We start from the raw sequence: 16,248 nt of genomic DNA on the forward strand, positions 1-16,248 counted from the left end.
AATTCAACAGGTGACATTACAGATAATCCAGTAATCAGTGTTTCACCTGCCATTTCATGGACCCATAAACTACTGCAGTTTAACTTACATGACTCTAGCAAATATTAATGTATGTAAATAACGTGTTAAACACCTAGTTATCACTCTGCTCATATTAGCTCTTTCATACTAATGATTTATTTTCATTTTCTCCAGGATATAGACCTGCGGCTAACTGGATTTGATTTATAAGAGGGGATTCTGCAGTAAATGGCTGCTCTCTTCATATTGCTGCTATGGAAAACAGAATTGTCAATAGGATGTAGTCTGATAAATAGTGCTGAGTGAAGATGCAGCTTCAATAAGTGTGAAATCAATGGAAGATGCTTACCGCATGAAAAGCCTTTTGAGATTTTTCTGACAGGCACCTATTTAGGAAACTTGATCTGTTTCCTCCGGTCGCCCTGTTTTTACACCAGTGGATACAAATCAGATTGCTTCACTGTAGTTACACAACTAATGTGGGACCATGGCCTTTCCAAGATCCATGTGGCTGAACTGTGTATGGAGAGCGACAGTGGTCCGCCTGCTACACACGGGATTGAATGCCACTTTTGCTTTCTCGATACTTGGATTTTTGCTTCACGCTGCAGCTGTGTCCTCCCAAAAATTGGATGATACCAACCCAGTGGTGACCACCAACTTTGGCAAGATAAGAGGGATTAAGAAGGAACTTAATAATGAAATTTTGGGGCCCGTTATTCAGTTTCTCGGGGTTCCATACGCTGCCCCTCCAACAGGGGAGCGCCGCTTTCAACCTCCTGAGCCTCCGTCTCCCTGGGCAGATATCAAAAACACCACCCAGTTTGCTCCAGTGTGTCCCCAGAACATTATAGAAGGCAGGTTGCCTGAAGTCATGCTTCCCGTGTGGTTTACTAATAACTTGGATGTAGTTTCAACCTATGTACAAGATCAGAACGAAGACTGCCTCTATTTAAATATCTATGTCCCCACCGAGGATGGTGAGTTAATAGCAGGCGCAACAGGGAGATCTTTTTATTTTCCTGTTCTACTTTCTAACAGTATTAATTCACGTGTACTGGTAGCATGCATGGCTTTCTCTGTTTGCATGCCAGCTTACTACATGTGTGCATGCTGCTTTTCTCTGTGTGCATTTGTCCTTGCTTTTTGATTTCTATTTTCTTATTTCTTGCTTTCTTTCTGTCTACACTCATTGTTTTTCTCCCACAGCACGTGTAATTTTTAGGTCAAAGTTGGTGCCTAATTCTCATTGCCACCCACTGACTTCTGGGAAGATGCATCAACATCTTTTCCATTGCATGTGCAGGCACAACAAGTTGAGAATCTTCCGCACCTAAAAGCAGGTCATATTTAAGTTAGATAGTGGTGTTGCATGCTCCTACTGTCTGTGACGGAGCTCCATGTTATTTTCTAGTCTTCTATTCATTTTTCAGTCAAAAGAATATCCAAGGAATGTGCCAGAAAACCCGGCAAGAAAATTTGTAGAAAAGGAGGTATGTATAAAGTGGACAAAAAAACAAAACAAACAAAACGGGGGAGAGATCACAACCTTGCAAAAGGAGAAGGAATAATACAGGTGAAAGAGGCTGATTGTTGGTGCTGTGAACTCTTAGGGACTGTCTTGTCCTGGTGGAGAGGTGTTTAAGGAGAGGTCCGTGTACAGCAGATGAGAAGTTTTGTAAAGCCAGGACTCAGTTGCACCTGATCATCTCTGTCTGGCACTCTCTCCAGTGACAGTGTTGGCAGCTCCTCTCTTGGCCTCGAGGCTCTGGGCAGTGTCTGTCAGTGGTGCCAGGGGATGGGATGTTGTGTGTGGATGCAGAGGAGGGAGCTCTGTGCCCTGGGATGGGCACTGCTACCAGTGGAGGGGCTGGCACAGCTCACAGCTCTCCCTTCCAGAACTGTGGCATAATGGCTGGGAAGCATTATAGCAACGCAGGGCTGAGACCTGCTCTGGCTTTCTCCAGGATACTCCCTGTTTTCTTGGAACAGGGTTAACTTTTCTGAAGTGTAGATGTGAAACGTTTTTTTTTTTTTTTTTTTTTTCTTTCGTTTATGCGCTTCTAAAAGTGAGCTTTGATTTCCTTTATTCTGTGATTACAGCTCTCTTTGTCAAAGCCCAAAAACTCTTAATAGGGGTGTAGGGAACTGTTAAAATATTGTGACATGGTACTTTGGGAGCTAGACTGCTTTTGGAAGCTTTGGAAACTTGGCTTCTCCCCTTTCTGTGTTAAATACTATGGAAGAGTTTGCAGATTTCTTTGTGAATATTTGCAAATTCCTCAAGCAGTTGACATGCAACAGAGAAGGTCTATCTTGGTACTGATTCAAAGGAGGCATTTGGTGCTAGTTTTGTAGTACTAATTTTGTACTATGCACGTTTGTTTTGCATCAAATGATTTTCCTTCATTGTTTTCTTTAAAATAATGTGTCACCTTAGAGCTGGACTACATGTGAATTAGAATGCTTTTTGGGGTAAACAAAGAGTACTGTGGACATGCACAGTTGCCTATTAGCTGTAATCCATTTATTTTTTATCCTGTTATTCCAAAACAAACACATTTTAGGAAAGTGCATAGCAGAAATGTTTAGAGCTAGGCAAGATTTAACTCTTTAAACACTACATTAGGTTTTTAAGGCAATATCTAGGCTCTAAATGAAGGTGGCCTTGTTCCCAAGGCTTTAGCTCTTACAGCTCCTAATGGCTGGTTGCAGCTAGCTGTTAATTATTAATTGTTAATTGTAGTTGCTCCATGTATGCTTTTTTGAGATGTCTAAATCCACTTTCAGTGACTTACAGCAATTTGTGTTTAAAGCGTCAGGCTTTGAGACATCTTCTGTTTTCTGTTAGGGAATTTTTGCTTGGTGCTGTAAAAGTACAATTGTTTAAGCTGGATTCCCAAAGCTGGAAATGAAGATAATCAGGGTACTGTGAGCAACGTCACTTCTTCACACATCATTCAAGTTAGAATAACTGCTGTCATTTATATGCATTCAATTAATGTGCAGTGCTGCAGCAGTTATTACGCAGTTCATCAAGCGTGTGTAATTAGCTGAGCAACTTTCACTTCCTATCACCCAGACGCTGATTCACAAAGTCATAAATAAAGATGCAGATCCCCATCATTGTTCTCAGAGAGCATCTTTCAAATGAGAGAGTATTAAAAAAAAAATAATCAGAAAAATAGCAAAAGTCAAGGGAGGGAGAGCCCAGCAGCTGAGAAAGTCATGCTTATTGTCCTGTGGGCCTGAAGGAGAATAAAGAGAGTTACTTGAAATTCAGTAGGTACCTTTCCACTTAAATTCATTGCACACACAGCACAATAAAAAGCCTACCTTTTGCTCTTGACAAGTGCAGAGAACTCCTGAATACCTTCAGCTGGGCAGCTGAGATATCTGTAGTAATCTCTGTTCTCTGAGTAGCTCTCAGTCTACTCACCTGTGCATAACCTGAGATGTATCCTGGACTGGGATTGCCCCCAAGGTCAGGGGCAAAAGGAGTTGCAGGACAAAGTTGCAGTAGAGTCACAGCAACTGAACAGCAACCACAGCTGGGAAATGGCATCAGTTTTGTATCAGAAAAAAGAAAGGCCCAACACTCTCTTTTACTGGATTTTTAGGTTACAGTCATAGCGTCACAGTGATGAGAATTATTGGAAGGAGAAAATCTGGAAATCAGAGGCAGACTTTTATGCCATCTTTTTAATTCATAAAGGATATGTAAGATGGAAGTGACTGAAGCAGCAACCATGTGTTATCCTTACATGTGGTTTGATTCCTTCCCACTACATGAAATAGATTGAATTAGATAAATAAATTAGTATTTATACTTAATTGTCAGCTGAGGGACATTAGAAAATTCAAAATTTTTAAGAACAGGGAGCAATCTGATTAAAATAGATGCAGAAATGAAAGGAGTTCTATCCATGAGTCATGCTAGAGATGTTAATGAGCATTATATCCATGACCTCCTGTTGGGATTTGGATGTCCCCACAGCAGAGACTGCAGAATGATAGGCTGAAGCTGGGTGAAAAGAAATGAAACAATTCAGCATGTTTCTTGCAAAACATGGAGGCATGTATTCCAGTTACTCGACCTTCAATTTACTGATTCAAAAATAAAGAAGGAGCATCTGATTTTGTGTCTTTTCCTTCAGGTACATCAAGGTCAGAGGCTGCTAATTCTGTTTTGGGTATGCAGAAACTTGTGTTTGCAAGGGCTGGTTTCGGAAAATCAGTGCAAAGGCATCTGAGTAATTCTGTGTTATTTTTTTTTGAGTCTAGTTTTCATAACTCTAAATTTTAGTAGACCGTGGTTATATTGTAGGTTATATCATTTTAGTGATTGATACTAATGATACTGTTTATTATCTGGCATTTCCTGAATTTCTTGACAAACCTTTGCAACATTTCTAGAGATTACTTGAATAGTATTCTACTGTTTGGCACTTCAGACCTCTAAATTTTCCTTATAGTCAAAACACAAATATTTCACTTGTGATCCAGAGTGTTTCCTTATTTCTCAAGAGGGCAAGTGCATCTTGCTTTAGCTGCATACCTGTGGTGTTTTAATACTCTATATTCACTTCTTTCCATTGCAATGGTTTGCACCAGGAATTTCCTAATTTGATGACAACTACATTAAGAAAATTTGGAAAGGATCACTTATATGACCACTAAAAGAACCCCCACGGGGTTTTGTGCCCTGTATTTGGGATGAGTGTGCTCCTTCTTAGGAACCTGTACTAAAGGTTTCATGCTGCCTGAAGATGCCTCAATGTGGAAATGTGGAGGTGTAGGTGGTATATCCTCAATGTCATGGAGCCAGGCAGATGCAGTTTTGGATAAATTAGTATTTGTAGGAGATTTAGGTGTAGAATAAGGAAAGAAATCACTTGATCCTTACTTTTATGTTTAGGAATTATCAGTGGCTCAGAGACCGCCCAATATCGGTGACTTCCCCATATGTGGATTCTGTTTCTTATTCTAGTCAGGGCAGTGAATAAATTTTAAATGCGAAGACTCATGATCTGAACTACCTCATTTGAGAGTGTAGGATTAGACAGCTCTATTAATATTTATGCCTCCTAATGGGCTACTTGATTTTCAGAGCAAAGCTCCCCACACCATACTTTCTGGGTTATGGCTGTGGTTACTATGGACGCACGGGAGCAAATGTACATACACACAAATATATTCATGGAACTGAAACACAAATCACACTGCTGTAATCTCATCCTGCTTTGATCTCCCTTTGTTTTCAATAGAGAATATGTTACATCAGCTCTGTTTTGTAAGAGGCTCTGATAACCTTAGGGCTTTAAGCTTAGCAATGTGAAATATTCTTTAGAAGACTAAGCAGAAATTTCACCTGTTACCTTGTGTTTCTGTAGTGTTTGTTCCAATACTCTATTTAACTACCCTAGAACTGTTTAGTTATCATCACATCTTGAAGAAGAGCAATTAATATAATTTGTGCAGTTCCTGTGGACTCCCTTAAACGAAGATATTTCTGTAAACCCATTTCAGCTCTGAAATCAACCAGAAAAGGACAAGCTGAGACCTTTAAAATGGGTATTTCCACTGGCAAAAGTTGTCAATTGATTATCAATGTTGCTTTTTTCTAAAGATGTCATTTAGAAAATAATGTCAAAGTAATGGAAGAGTAGATGGTAAATTGTCAAAAATTGAAATATTCCTTTCTCTATGGCCATGTGAATGAAAAATCTGAAATCTAAAGTGTGAGCCTCCATCACTGTAGACAGAGCTCTATCAAAATAAGTAATGCTGTCAGTAGACTAAAAACAAGCCTTTGCAGACCATTGTCAGGGCTCTGGGTCTCTTGAGAATGAGTGCCAAACTTACAAAATATGCCTTTGTGTATATTTTGGGGGACACCAACACTTTAAAAGGGTTTATATCTTCATTAGGCCTCTTTGAAAATTCCTGACAAATTATTTGCCTGTAGTATATTTGTGTCAGTAGTTGCCTACACATATTTGAATTTTCACCCCCATCCATGCTGGGTCCTGGCTGGAGAGCCCTCATCCTTACTCCCTGTGGTATCAGCAGGCCCACATGTAGTCCATAGTCCTTAACTCCACTGCTACTCACCAAAACATCACGATTGTTCTTCATCACAATTGCTCCACCACCACTGCAGCATTTGCTATTATACTGGTAATACATGGAAGAAGATAATAAAGCAAACATTGTCTTGTACAGACCTTTTCATCCTTTCACAATCTAAAGCTGTTAATGTCAGCAGCATTTTTCAAAGACGTCCGGTAGGTTTATGTCATATTTGAAATAAAATGCTTAAAACTCTGATGTACTTTCTCCAGCCGTCTTTCTGGGTGAGCCAGTGCTTGACAATAGAAGACTCTGCAGACTGTATTTTAAGGTTCCAGTCATCTTAAATGCCATCAGCACAGGTCACAGTCCCCTGTAAATGTCTGGTTGTTCGGGCTCTGGGCTGTCGCTGACCACACAGCCATCGTGCTGCCACTGCTTTGTTCATATACCTTGACAGTGCTTATAGCTCTAACAGGTCTTAAATTCTGATCTAATTCCATTCCTTGTCCATTATTTTACTGCTTGCTTTTCATTTTCTACATCCTCCCCCACACAGGCTCTAAAATAGTACTGCTACCCTGATAATGCTAAGTCGGATAAAACTGGTTTGTGCTTCTTCCCCCGGCCTTTGTTGGCTTGGACTGGTTTTACCCAGTAAACATCTGTGAGATGGTTTTCCTTTCAATCTGTTAGCTTCTAATTTATCATTTAAAGCCAGAATGGATAAATCTTACAAAAAAAAATAACTGCATAAGTGTATTTGTACATTTTCAGGAGGAACTTTTGAGTAACTAATGTGGCTTTTGCATAACTATTATTTTCTGCTTGCTTTTCCCCCCCTGTATTGTAGTATTATTCCTTTGCTCTTCTCTGTGTTAATGCTCTTCATCTTTTTGTTTCCTTATAATACACATGGATACAAACATTTTTTGTATTCTTTGGATATTTTTTAAGCTTGAAACATGGTGCTTACATGTGTCAAACCATTCTTGAGGATCATCTCACAATGTTAATAATCTGCTTATAACTTGAATATTGCTCCAGTATAATTTTTTCTTTTTTTCCCCAAATTCTTTTCACTCATAATTCTTTCGCCTTCTTCATTTTTACTTACTTTATGATGTCAAATTTACATGCCTTCTCCACTTTGATATGTATGGTATTAATAATTATACTCAGCATTCAGAAATCAACTGCTTTAATGAGCTTACCATAAATGAGATTTGTTTTCAGGATACCAAACCATTTCCTTCTGTTTTAATATTAATATCCCTTATTTTACTTTCTCATGCTTGTAATAATGGGATTTATCCAAAGAAGGAGCAGCACTGAACAATGCAAGGCTAAGGGAGGTGGGACAAAGCTGATTTTCAGCCATGTTTGCACCTCTATTCCAACACAGTGCAGGGACCAGAGTGGTCTCTGGCTGCAACTGGAGCTTCCTCAGGGCTGCTCTTGCAGAAATTGCAAGACACGTGGAAATGGCAGGTGCTGCAGCTGATTTCCCCTTCCAGAGTTGTGCCAAAGTGTTTTGGAACATTTCAGCAGCAGCAGTAAATCATGTTGCTAATTCCTCTGCTGTGGGAATTCTGTTAATATCCCTTAGTGCTATCAGGGCAAGAATCAATCTGCCCTGGCAGAGTTTTCTGCATGCTTTTTATGAGGCTGGATTTTGCCTTTCCTATTAATACTAAGAGTACAGTGAGCACACAGCGAGTTCAGTCATAGGAATGTGTTTGAAGGGAAAGGAAATTCCCTGGTTGAAGAACTAGGTTTTTTTTTTGGTTTTTTTTTTTTTTTTTTTTTTTATCTGATGAGGCTCTGTAAGTAGTTCCTTTATTGAAATATCCTTGCCCTGGTGAAAATGCATCTTCTGCTGGGTTTCTGTGTTAATGAGGGTATAGCCAGTAGGTTTGATCAAAAGGACACATTTTGGAGGAAACCAGAACCAGCAGGACAGTTCGTATGTTGTTGTAGGCACCATTCACATCTTCCTGCCATCGACAATCATTTACAATTCAAGTGAGATGCTGACCTCTCCCAGAATCATTTAGTTTGGGCTATATCAATGCCAGTAGATCAGGCCCTGCAGAGGAAAAGTATTGAGGTCTCTTGGTATGATTTAAGATTTAAGTAGTTTTTAAATTCTTATTTTATAATCAGTTGAAATTCATATATATATATATATATATAAATAAATTCTAGTAAGGCAGAACTGACAGGAGAGAGGCAGCTATTTATTATTTGTATTTGTTTTCTGAAAAGCTTCCATTTGTTAAATTTCCCCCTTTTTGTAAAGGCCTTCTTTAATTATTAGCTGAAAATCAGGTATTTATGTAATTACCATAATTATATCTACATGTCTAGTGTACTTGCAATTATTTCATTAAAAATTGTAATTATTATACAATTATAAGGGATAATGATGCCCTTATAACATATTGCAGAAGCCCTAATTAAATGGTAGCATAAATGAGTTGGAAGAGATTTTGAAGTTTTGAATATTGTTTTATAAGAAATATCAGAAGTGAATCATCCACATTATGAACTGGCAGTTAAACCCCTGCAAAGTTATTTTGAGAAAATATTTCACAAAGCTCATGGAAAAGATTTGTCTCTATTGCCTTTCTGTTCTCCATATTTTTACACCAAAAACTGTCTTCAGATTTTTAATGGAAAGGTGCATTGTGTAGGAAGAAGATTGCACAGCTTGCTGAATGTTTCTAGAAGGCTCAGCCCAGAGCAAGCACAGTTTGTACTTAGACATCCTTTTTCTAAATAGAGGCAGAAACTTATCCAACAGTTGGCTGAAGATGATGAAAAACCTCCACTAAATACAAGGAGGGTTTTTTTTACGTGCTGAGATTCAAAGATCTCTTTATATATTGGAGTGTCCAAATTTTGCATCTCCAAGGTGTTAGGGAAAGAGGAAAATAAAATCCTCTTGTAGTACAGGTTCTTGTGATGTTCCAGGCACAGAAGATGGACTAAGCAACATGGATACAGAGGATCCCTGTGGAGCATCTCCCCCTCTCTCCTGCAGAGTGGGTGGGGAATAACTGGCAAGGATAACATATGTTAGAATCTACCAAAACCTCAGGATCACAGATTTCTCACCCTTTTTCGTGTCAACCTTCTGTAGCGTACAGATGATCTCTCTTCTCTTCCTTCAGCTAATTTTAGAAGTCATTAAAAATGGCAGTAAGACATGAAGAGTTTTTCAGCTTGTTTTCTCATTCTGTGTTTCACATCTGACACAGGCTGTTGTTCACTGATGAGTGCACAGCCCTGACCCTGTGGCACGAGTGGCAGTGAGGAGCCACCCTCACCTTGCCACCCGCCTCGGCTCTGCCAGGACAGCACCCCACAGATGCTCGGGGCAGGCTGGAGCTGTGCCCAAACCTGCTGGGGGGGCTCCCATCCCCATCTTCCCTCCCACCTACCAGCTGGGCTCCTCCTGCAGCCCTTGCTCCCAGCTTGGTCAGGGCAATGACTCATGCACATTCTCCCCTCTTGCTTCAGATGCAGTCGGTCAGGTTAGACAAACCTTCTGTTTAGTTCACCTAATTCACTCAGCAGGGAATGCAGAATTCTGCATTCTCTAATGCAGAATTTTCATCTCCCACAAAATGGTGGGAGAGAAGCTCTGGGGAACAGGGGATCCTGGATCAGCAATAATGTCTTGCCATGCCCTGAGCTGAAGCAAGACCATCCACGCATGGCCTGGAGAAAAGGTCTCTGTTTATCTCACCTTGTGCTAAGGTTCTCGCTGAGGCTGCCATGATTTGCTCATATTTTTGAGGTTTTCCTGAGGACTTGCTGCCCTTTAACCCAAAGTTTTGCACCAGTCTTCTTGTCAACCTCCCTACAGTGCCCTTGCAGGGATTGTTTTTATTTTCTGCCCACATTACTCTTCTCTCTTAATTTAATATTCTTTAGTATATTACTTTTAATGTAGAGAGCAGGCAAACAGAACAGAACCAGCTGCATGTAGCTGACCCGGTGAGAACTCATTTTCTGAGAATCCTCATTCCCAAAGCAATAGCTTTAATGAGATGGACCCAGTGGAAAGGGAATATGAAACAGGCATTTGTCTACGTATATATGTACATCTAACAGTCATAATCAGATCTGAGAGCTCAAAGGAAAGCTAGTACAATTTGTCTTTCTTAGTTGCAAAATTGATATTGACTCATATGTTTTCATATTTATTTTAAAGTTGCAAAAAGAAATTGGACTTTTTTAGAAAAAGGACTTAATAACTGAAGGCCATGTCTAAGATACCTATGTGAGACAAACAGAAGATTTTGCATATTTACCAATCCCAAGACTGTTTTTATTAATAAGATTTTCTGTGCTCTATACAGTACTTTGGATCCATGAAATATTGCTGTATATGGCTGTTGGAGAGGCAGGTTTATTTAATGAAATTTCACAAGAAATTTCGCTGTAAACCTAGATTTTAAAATCTTAATCCTTCCCTGTTTCTCTCTGATGCTAAGTGCAGATGAAATAGCTCTCCATATGAATCAACTAATAGCTATGCTATGTGGAACAGGAGAGCGAATTAAATATGTTTTCTACACTTTTCAGTCATTAACTGAGCCAGTGGTTAATGAAAAATAGATTACTTTTGCTCAAAACAATAACTTCTGAAACAATAAATAATTACTATACTTAAGAGCCGAAGCACCTGCCATCTCTTTTAGATGGAGTCTCCATAGACGAGGTCTCACACAAAGGAAGAAAGAAAAGTTGCACATATTTTTTTCTTCAAAGCTCCACAAACACTTGATTAACTACAATCCTTGCCATGATGCATTTGCAGTTCAAGTAGGCATAACCTGGCCAGAAGCACAGTATGATACAGGATCATGCAAAATGGGTGCTTGAGTTTTACAGACACAGAGGATGATTGCTGAAGAGGTCCCGGTGGAAGCCCACGCTCCACCCTGAATTTGGGGCTGTTGGTCAAACCCCTCGCAGCCCATCCTGTGTCCATTTCGTTCTGTGCTGCTCACATGTGACAGAGAGAGCTGCCCCTTGGACTGTGAGCCACTGACAGGCTGATTTTGTTTCTCCTCCTGACATCTTTGAATGATGGCTGCTGAGATGTGCTTGGGCAAGATGGGATGTTTGCCTGCAGAGGTGAGCTGGGAGACAGATGATGAGCTGGGAGCAGCAAGGAAAGGGATCTGACAGCAAAGGAGGCTCCTGACACATGCGTTGAAGCAGGTGTACACTGCCAGGCACTGTGCAAACCAAGCAGAGAAATAGGATTAAAAGGCTCATTCCCTTTAGGCAAAATAAGGTGAAGAAGAAGGCAGTGCACAATTCCACCCTGCAGTTTTTAGTGGCAGAAACTATTTTTCTCTCCAGAGTTTGCTAACATATATTAGCTGCTGTTTTTCTGCCCAGAGCTTTGACATATTCAACTACAAGCTAGTTTGGCTGAGTATCAGCACAACAAACAAGCAGCAGTCAAACAAGAGAGGAAGAAACAAATAAGTTCTCAGAAATGCTCCATATACATTCTATACTTGATACTTGCACTGTGAAAATGGCCTGGCTGTCACCCCTCTCTGCTCAGCCACCTGTGTTAGAGGACATATCACAAAATAAGTTTCACCTAAGGTAGAGCAAGAGCCAGCCCTTGATATTGCTCCATTGAGAAAAGATAAACTCAGCAGTAAGTCAGATTTTGGCCTGTTGTTTGAATTATGAATATTCTGCTAACTGCTGTCACTTCCTTGAAGAAATACAGTGGTTTCCTTGAATTTTAAGTGACTTTGGATTGAGATTCTTTGTGAGTGATTATCTGGCTCAGTGAATACTGTTGTTATCATTAGCAGTTTTGGGTGTTAACCTTTTCACTGCTAAAATCTCTGAGTGCTGCCTGACATTGTCCCTGCTCTTGGGAAATAAAAAGGTTAAGAAGCTGTTGAAATGCATTCAGGAAATGTCATAATTTTCAGGCTGATGAAGGGCTAGCCTGGAAGAGAACAAAGAACCGATAATAATAATTACATTTACTTTGTGCTTGCGAAGAAGACAGTTTGAAGGAGCACAGGCCATAGACAGTAGCTCATTTTTGGTTCTGCCCCCATTAATTATGTCACATTCCTTCTCTAACCTCAGAAATGGGCTCCTTTGTTGCAGAGGGATGATTTGCACAAAGCCAAGTGTACCTTCCCAGTGATTCTGGACCTCAGTAGCCTTTTTGTCTCCCTCCCTCTTCTCCTGGCTGAGCAGCATCTGGCCCTCTCCCTCTGCTGAACTTGTGTGACTCTATTTCAAGTATAGATTTAGTTATTAAATCTGGAGATAAAGTATGGATCTGTTCCAGTAATCAGATACTACAGTGATTAGAGTCATAGAAGTACTCGGGGAGATCAATTAGATTAAATTATCAAATCATTATAAGCAAACTCTTAAAGACAAAGCAATAGAAAGTAATTTTGTGTCACTATTTCTTTGGAGAATATTTATATTCCCTTATTGTTTGTTTGCATCTGTTTTCTTTGTGTGTGTTAAGATCACGGTGGCACCAAACCTCTTGCTCAGAGCTGGGCTGGAGGACAGAATGAACCAATTCTGCAATAAAGCTCTCTCTATGATGCTGGTATAGGCTAAAACACATTATTGCTTGTACTCTGGGTGAAAAAATACATGCACATGGTAATCTTACTTTATAAAGCAATTGGGCAGTTTCTTAGGGGAGCTCATTTCAGATCCCTGGGGTTAGGCAGAAAGCATTCTGTTCTCTCACGAGCCTTTTATCTCTCTCATCCCATTCTGTATTTATTATTTTGACTGTGTAATCTTATTTTGAGTACTTTTATTGCATAAACCCAGTGTTATGAACCAATGCCGGCTAATTCAGATAAAGGTTTGTGATTCATTCTTTAGTAGCTCGTTTTGTGGGCTCCTCTGAAAATGGTTTTTTAGTGTATAATAGCCACTTGTGTCACTTCTGAGCCTTGAAGTTGTGTTTTCTGCAGTCTGCAGTGTCATCTTCTTAGCATGTATATATATAAGCTTTTCTTTATTAATCTATATTTTAGTAACTACTCCAGCTAATGCTAATATACTGCTTTCATGAGAGAATTGGCAGAATAGTATACATCAAAGGCAACAATTAGTGTATTTTCATTTGACTTGTTCAGCCTATTAGGTTGTTAAATTTTGCATAGAAAATCATTAGCATGTTTAATTTGGGAAGGAAGCTCTTGGAAGGGGAGTTGTGGATGTAAATCAATGGGTGAGGAGGCTTTCTTAAAACAGCAGCTACAGCTCTGAAATGCCACAAAATATTTCCCATATTATTAACTGTAAATGCAAAGAGATGAAAAAACTGCAGGATTATCACTGGCTTACAAGTTAACAAAGAAGCTTCTGATGGTTCTGTCTAATATTAAAATCTGGAGCAGATTGTATCACATCCTTTTCTCGCTGAATACTGCCATAAAAGTACAGGTTTGGAATTTAAAAATACCTGCTCTTTTCTCAGTGAAGGTGAAGGACATCTGAATCAGGCTTGACATGATATAGCTCCTGTTTTGGTTTTTTCCTTCCCTAAAATGAGCTGAAGAACTGTTGCATTGGAAGTCATGTTGCAGCTATTATGAATGTTTTTTACAACTTCAGATTTAGCTGAACTTGAAGAAGTGACAGAAAAAACTATGAAGTGCCTTTGCCCCCCATCTCTTCTGGGAATTTGGCAATTCAGAAACTGTTGTCTGGTGTTAAATAAATTCAAAAAGGTTTGGATCTTGACCAATTAAAGTCAAAGAAGAAAGGTCAGAAATCAATGCCAAAATAGAATTGAATACTCCCTCTGACAGCAGCTAATCAGAGCTTTTGTGTGGCCTGCTGTGCCAATATCTATTCAGAGGCTGGTCATTATGCCTCTGTTCTAAGAGAGTAATAATTTTGGAGTCTTCACTGCCCTAAAATCAAGCAATTTACTGCTCTTTTTTTTTTTTTTTTCCTATGTTTTTGTGATGTTTTGCCTGATAAACATTCAGTACTAGACAAAGTGGCTTTTGGTTTTGTCCCTGCACTATTCAGGTTCAAATTTCTTTAAGTGCAGTTACTATTATTCTTTGGTACCAAAGTACTTGATTGCCTTCATAAACGAGGAAATTTAGTAGCAAAACTGACATAAGCATCAGGATTATATTATTGATTATTTGGAAGACAAAAAAATCCATACAGTCCTTTGCATTGTGCTCCAGTGGAAAGCACCTGGACCATTGTGCACTCAGTGGGTAAATTCGTGGCTACAGAAAAGTCAGCTGTGAAATTCAAATCAGGTTTTATAAGATCAGGCCCAAATTCCCATTTTTAAAACATGAACAGACATAAGCTTAGAGACAAATGCAGAGAATTTGAATGTTTGGTAGATTTTGAAAAATTTGCCTGAGATAAATGAATATCGTTTTACTTTGTTGCTATTTTCTCCATTTTGATTTTCTTGATATGATTTCACATCTGTCTCATATCACAGCCTCTCCTATAATAACAAATCTCTTTTATCTTTTTCTGTATTTTTTTTTCTTCTTGCTCTCATAGTCTTGCTGTGTCTTATTTGTATTTATTCCATGTTTCCACCTACTTTTTTTAATTTTAGAAGTGCTTACTGCTTCTTTAGGACTGCAAAATCGTGAGCCAATATTTGCCGTTATACCCTTTTTTTTTTTTTCCCTCTCCACTGAAGATGGAAAAATTAGGACAAAAGAGTGGACTTCTGTAAAGTCAAGCACACAGAGGGAACGAGACAGAATATTGTTGTAGAGCTGAAATGAAAACATCCCATTCTCTTTATTGCAGTTTATTTTTTGGTGCTGGGCTGTTTATGATGCTCCTGGGCCACTTTTATGATTCCTGTAGCTGAAGCAATGCTTCTTTTCTTTAATTCCTGCACAAGTTAATCTCACTCTTTCCTAAGTGCAAGTGTTTGTCAGTCAGTTACCCCCTATAGGGGTGCGAATCACGTCTAATCTTAGCCCATGAAATATTTGCTGCCTCCCACTTGTCTTGCTGCCTTACAGCCTCCAAATAGGGAAAAAAGAAAGTGCTGCTGCAGCTTTCATTAATTATTTAAGCGCTGTTATCAAACATTCCTAGAGTGCCGTAAATTTACAGGCTTTAGTACAAACTTGGAGAAAGCAAGTTCCCCGCTCTGGAGAATTTACAGTGAAGAAAAGACAAGAGAGATGAAGATGTAAAGGCAGTGGATGTGGTGAAGTAGTGCAGAACACGGGAGTTTTGATAAGAAGGGATTGCCACAATCCACAGTGTGAGGGAGAGGGAGAGCGGGAGCGCCGGGTGCGTGCACAGAGTGCCCGAAGAGGAGAAGGCAGCAGCAGTAAAAGCCAGTAACAAACAACGCACGGGGATTACAAGGAAAGCAAAAGGATTGACCTGATTTGTGTGTTTACCACTCAGCGTCTTAGCGGCGCTCTTTCAGCTCCTGGATGTAATCGCTGGGCTCAAGGGGAGGCAGAGGAGGTTTGGGATGGAGACCGACGTGGTCGAGCAGATCTCTGTCCCCACCGTGGGGAGTTTGTGTGTGAGCTGGTTAGTGACTCCAAAAAGACACATGAACAGTGGGAAATGGCCCCTTCAGGGGGGTCAGTGACACATCCAGCCCCCAGCACAGGGCTGTCTTTGGGCCACTGCAGTTGTGTCCCTCACGGAGGCAAAGAGCTGCATCAGCTGCCCACTGAAGCTGGTCTTTAAACTCAGCCTGTATCCTCATGTAGAACCAGCACAATTTTCTTTGTTTTTCTAATGTGGTTTTATTTTTAGATGCATGAGCACAAAGAGTACAAGTGCATCTAAACAACACAGGGTAACCAGAGGTGAACAGGCAAGACTCATCTCACAGAAACCCAGAGATGCTGTTGATATTTCCCGGTGACTTTGATATGTTCCTAAGTCTTGTGTGGCAGTGTTCATTGTGTGGCAGTCTGCCATTGCCCCACGTGGTGCAACTGCTGCTATGGAGATCCCTCGAAATAATGGAATATTAAAAGGTGTAATCTACGATGGAACTATCTGGCACCACATAAAAAAAAAACTGTTCAACTACACATTTTTTCCTAGAAAAAAACCCCAATGTATCTGGGTGCCATATGGTCACACCTT

General features: G+C 39.9%; 1 protein-coding gene across 4 annotated transcripts in view; it reads left to right on the forward strand.

Annotated features, from left to right (window-relative positions):
- Positions 1-508: 508 nt before the first annotated feature.
- NLGN1 (neuroligin 1) overlaps positions 509-16,248 on the forward strand; it is a 298,181-nt gene continuing 282,441 nt past the window's right edge. For 3 of the 4 annotated variants that reach the window (XM_053951957.1, XM_053951958.1, XM_053951959.1), the window contains exons 1-2: positions 509-1,001; positions 1,455-1,514. In XM_053951957.1, the coding sequence (XP_053807932.1) occupies positions 509-1,001; positions 1,455-1,514 (553 nt within the window). The remainder of the gene's footprint in view (positions 1,002-1,454; positions 1,515-16,248) is intronic. The other variant, XM_053951960.1, reaches the window with a different exon arrangement.

The sequence above is a fragment of the Vidua chalybeata genome, chromosome 10 (genome assembly GCF_026979565.1).
Source record: "Vidua chalybeata isolate OUT-0048 chromosome 10, bVidCha1 merged haplotype, whole genome shotgun sequence".
Classification (NCBI taxonomy): Eukaryota; Metazoa; Chordata; class Aves; order Passeriformes; family Viduidae; genus Vidua; species Vidua chalybeata.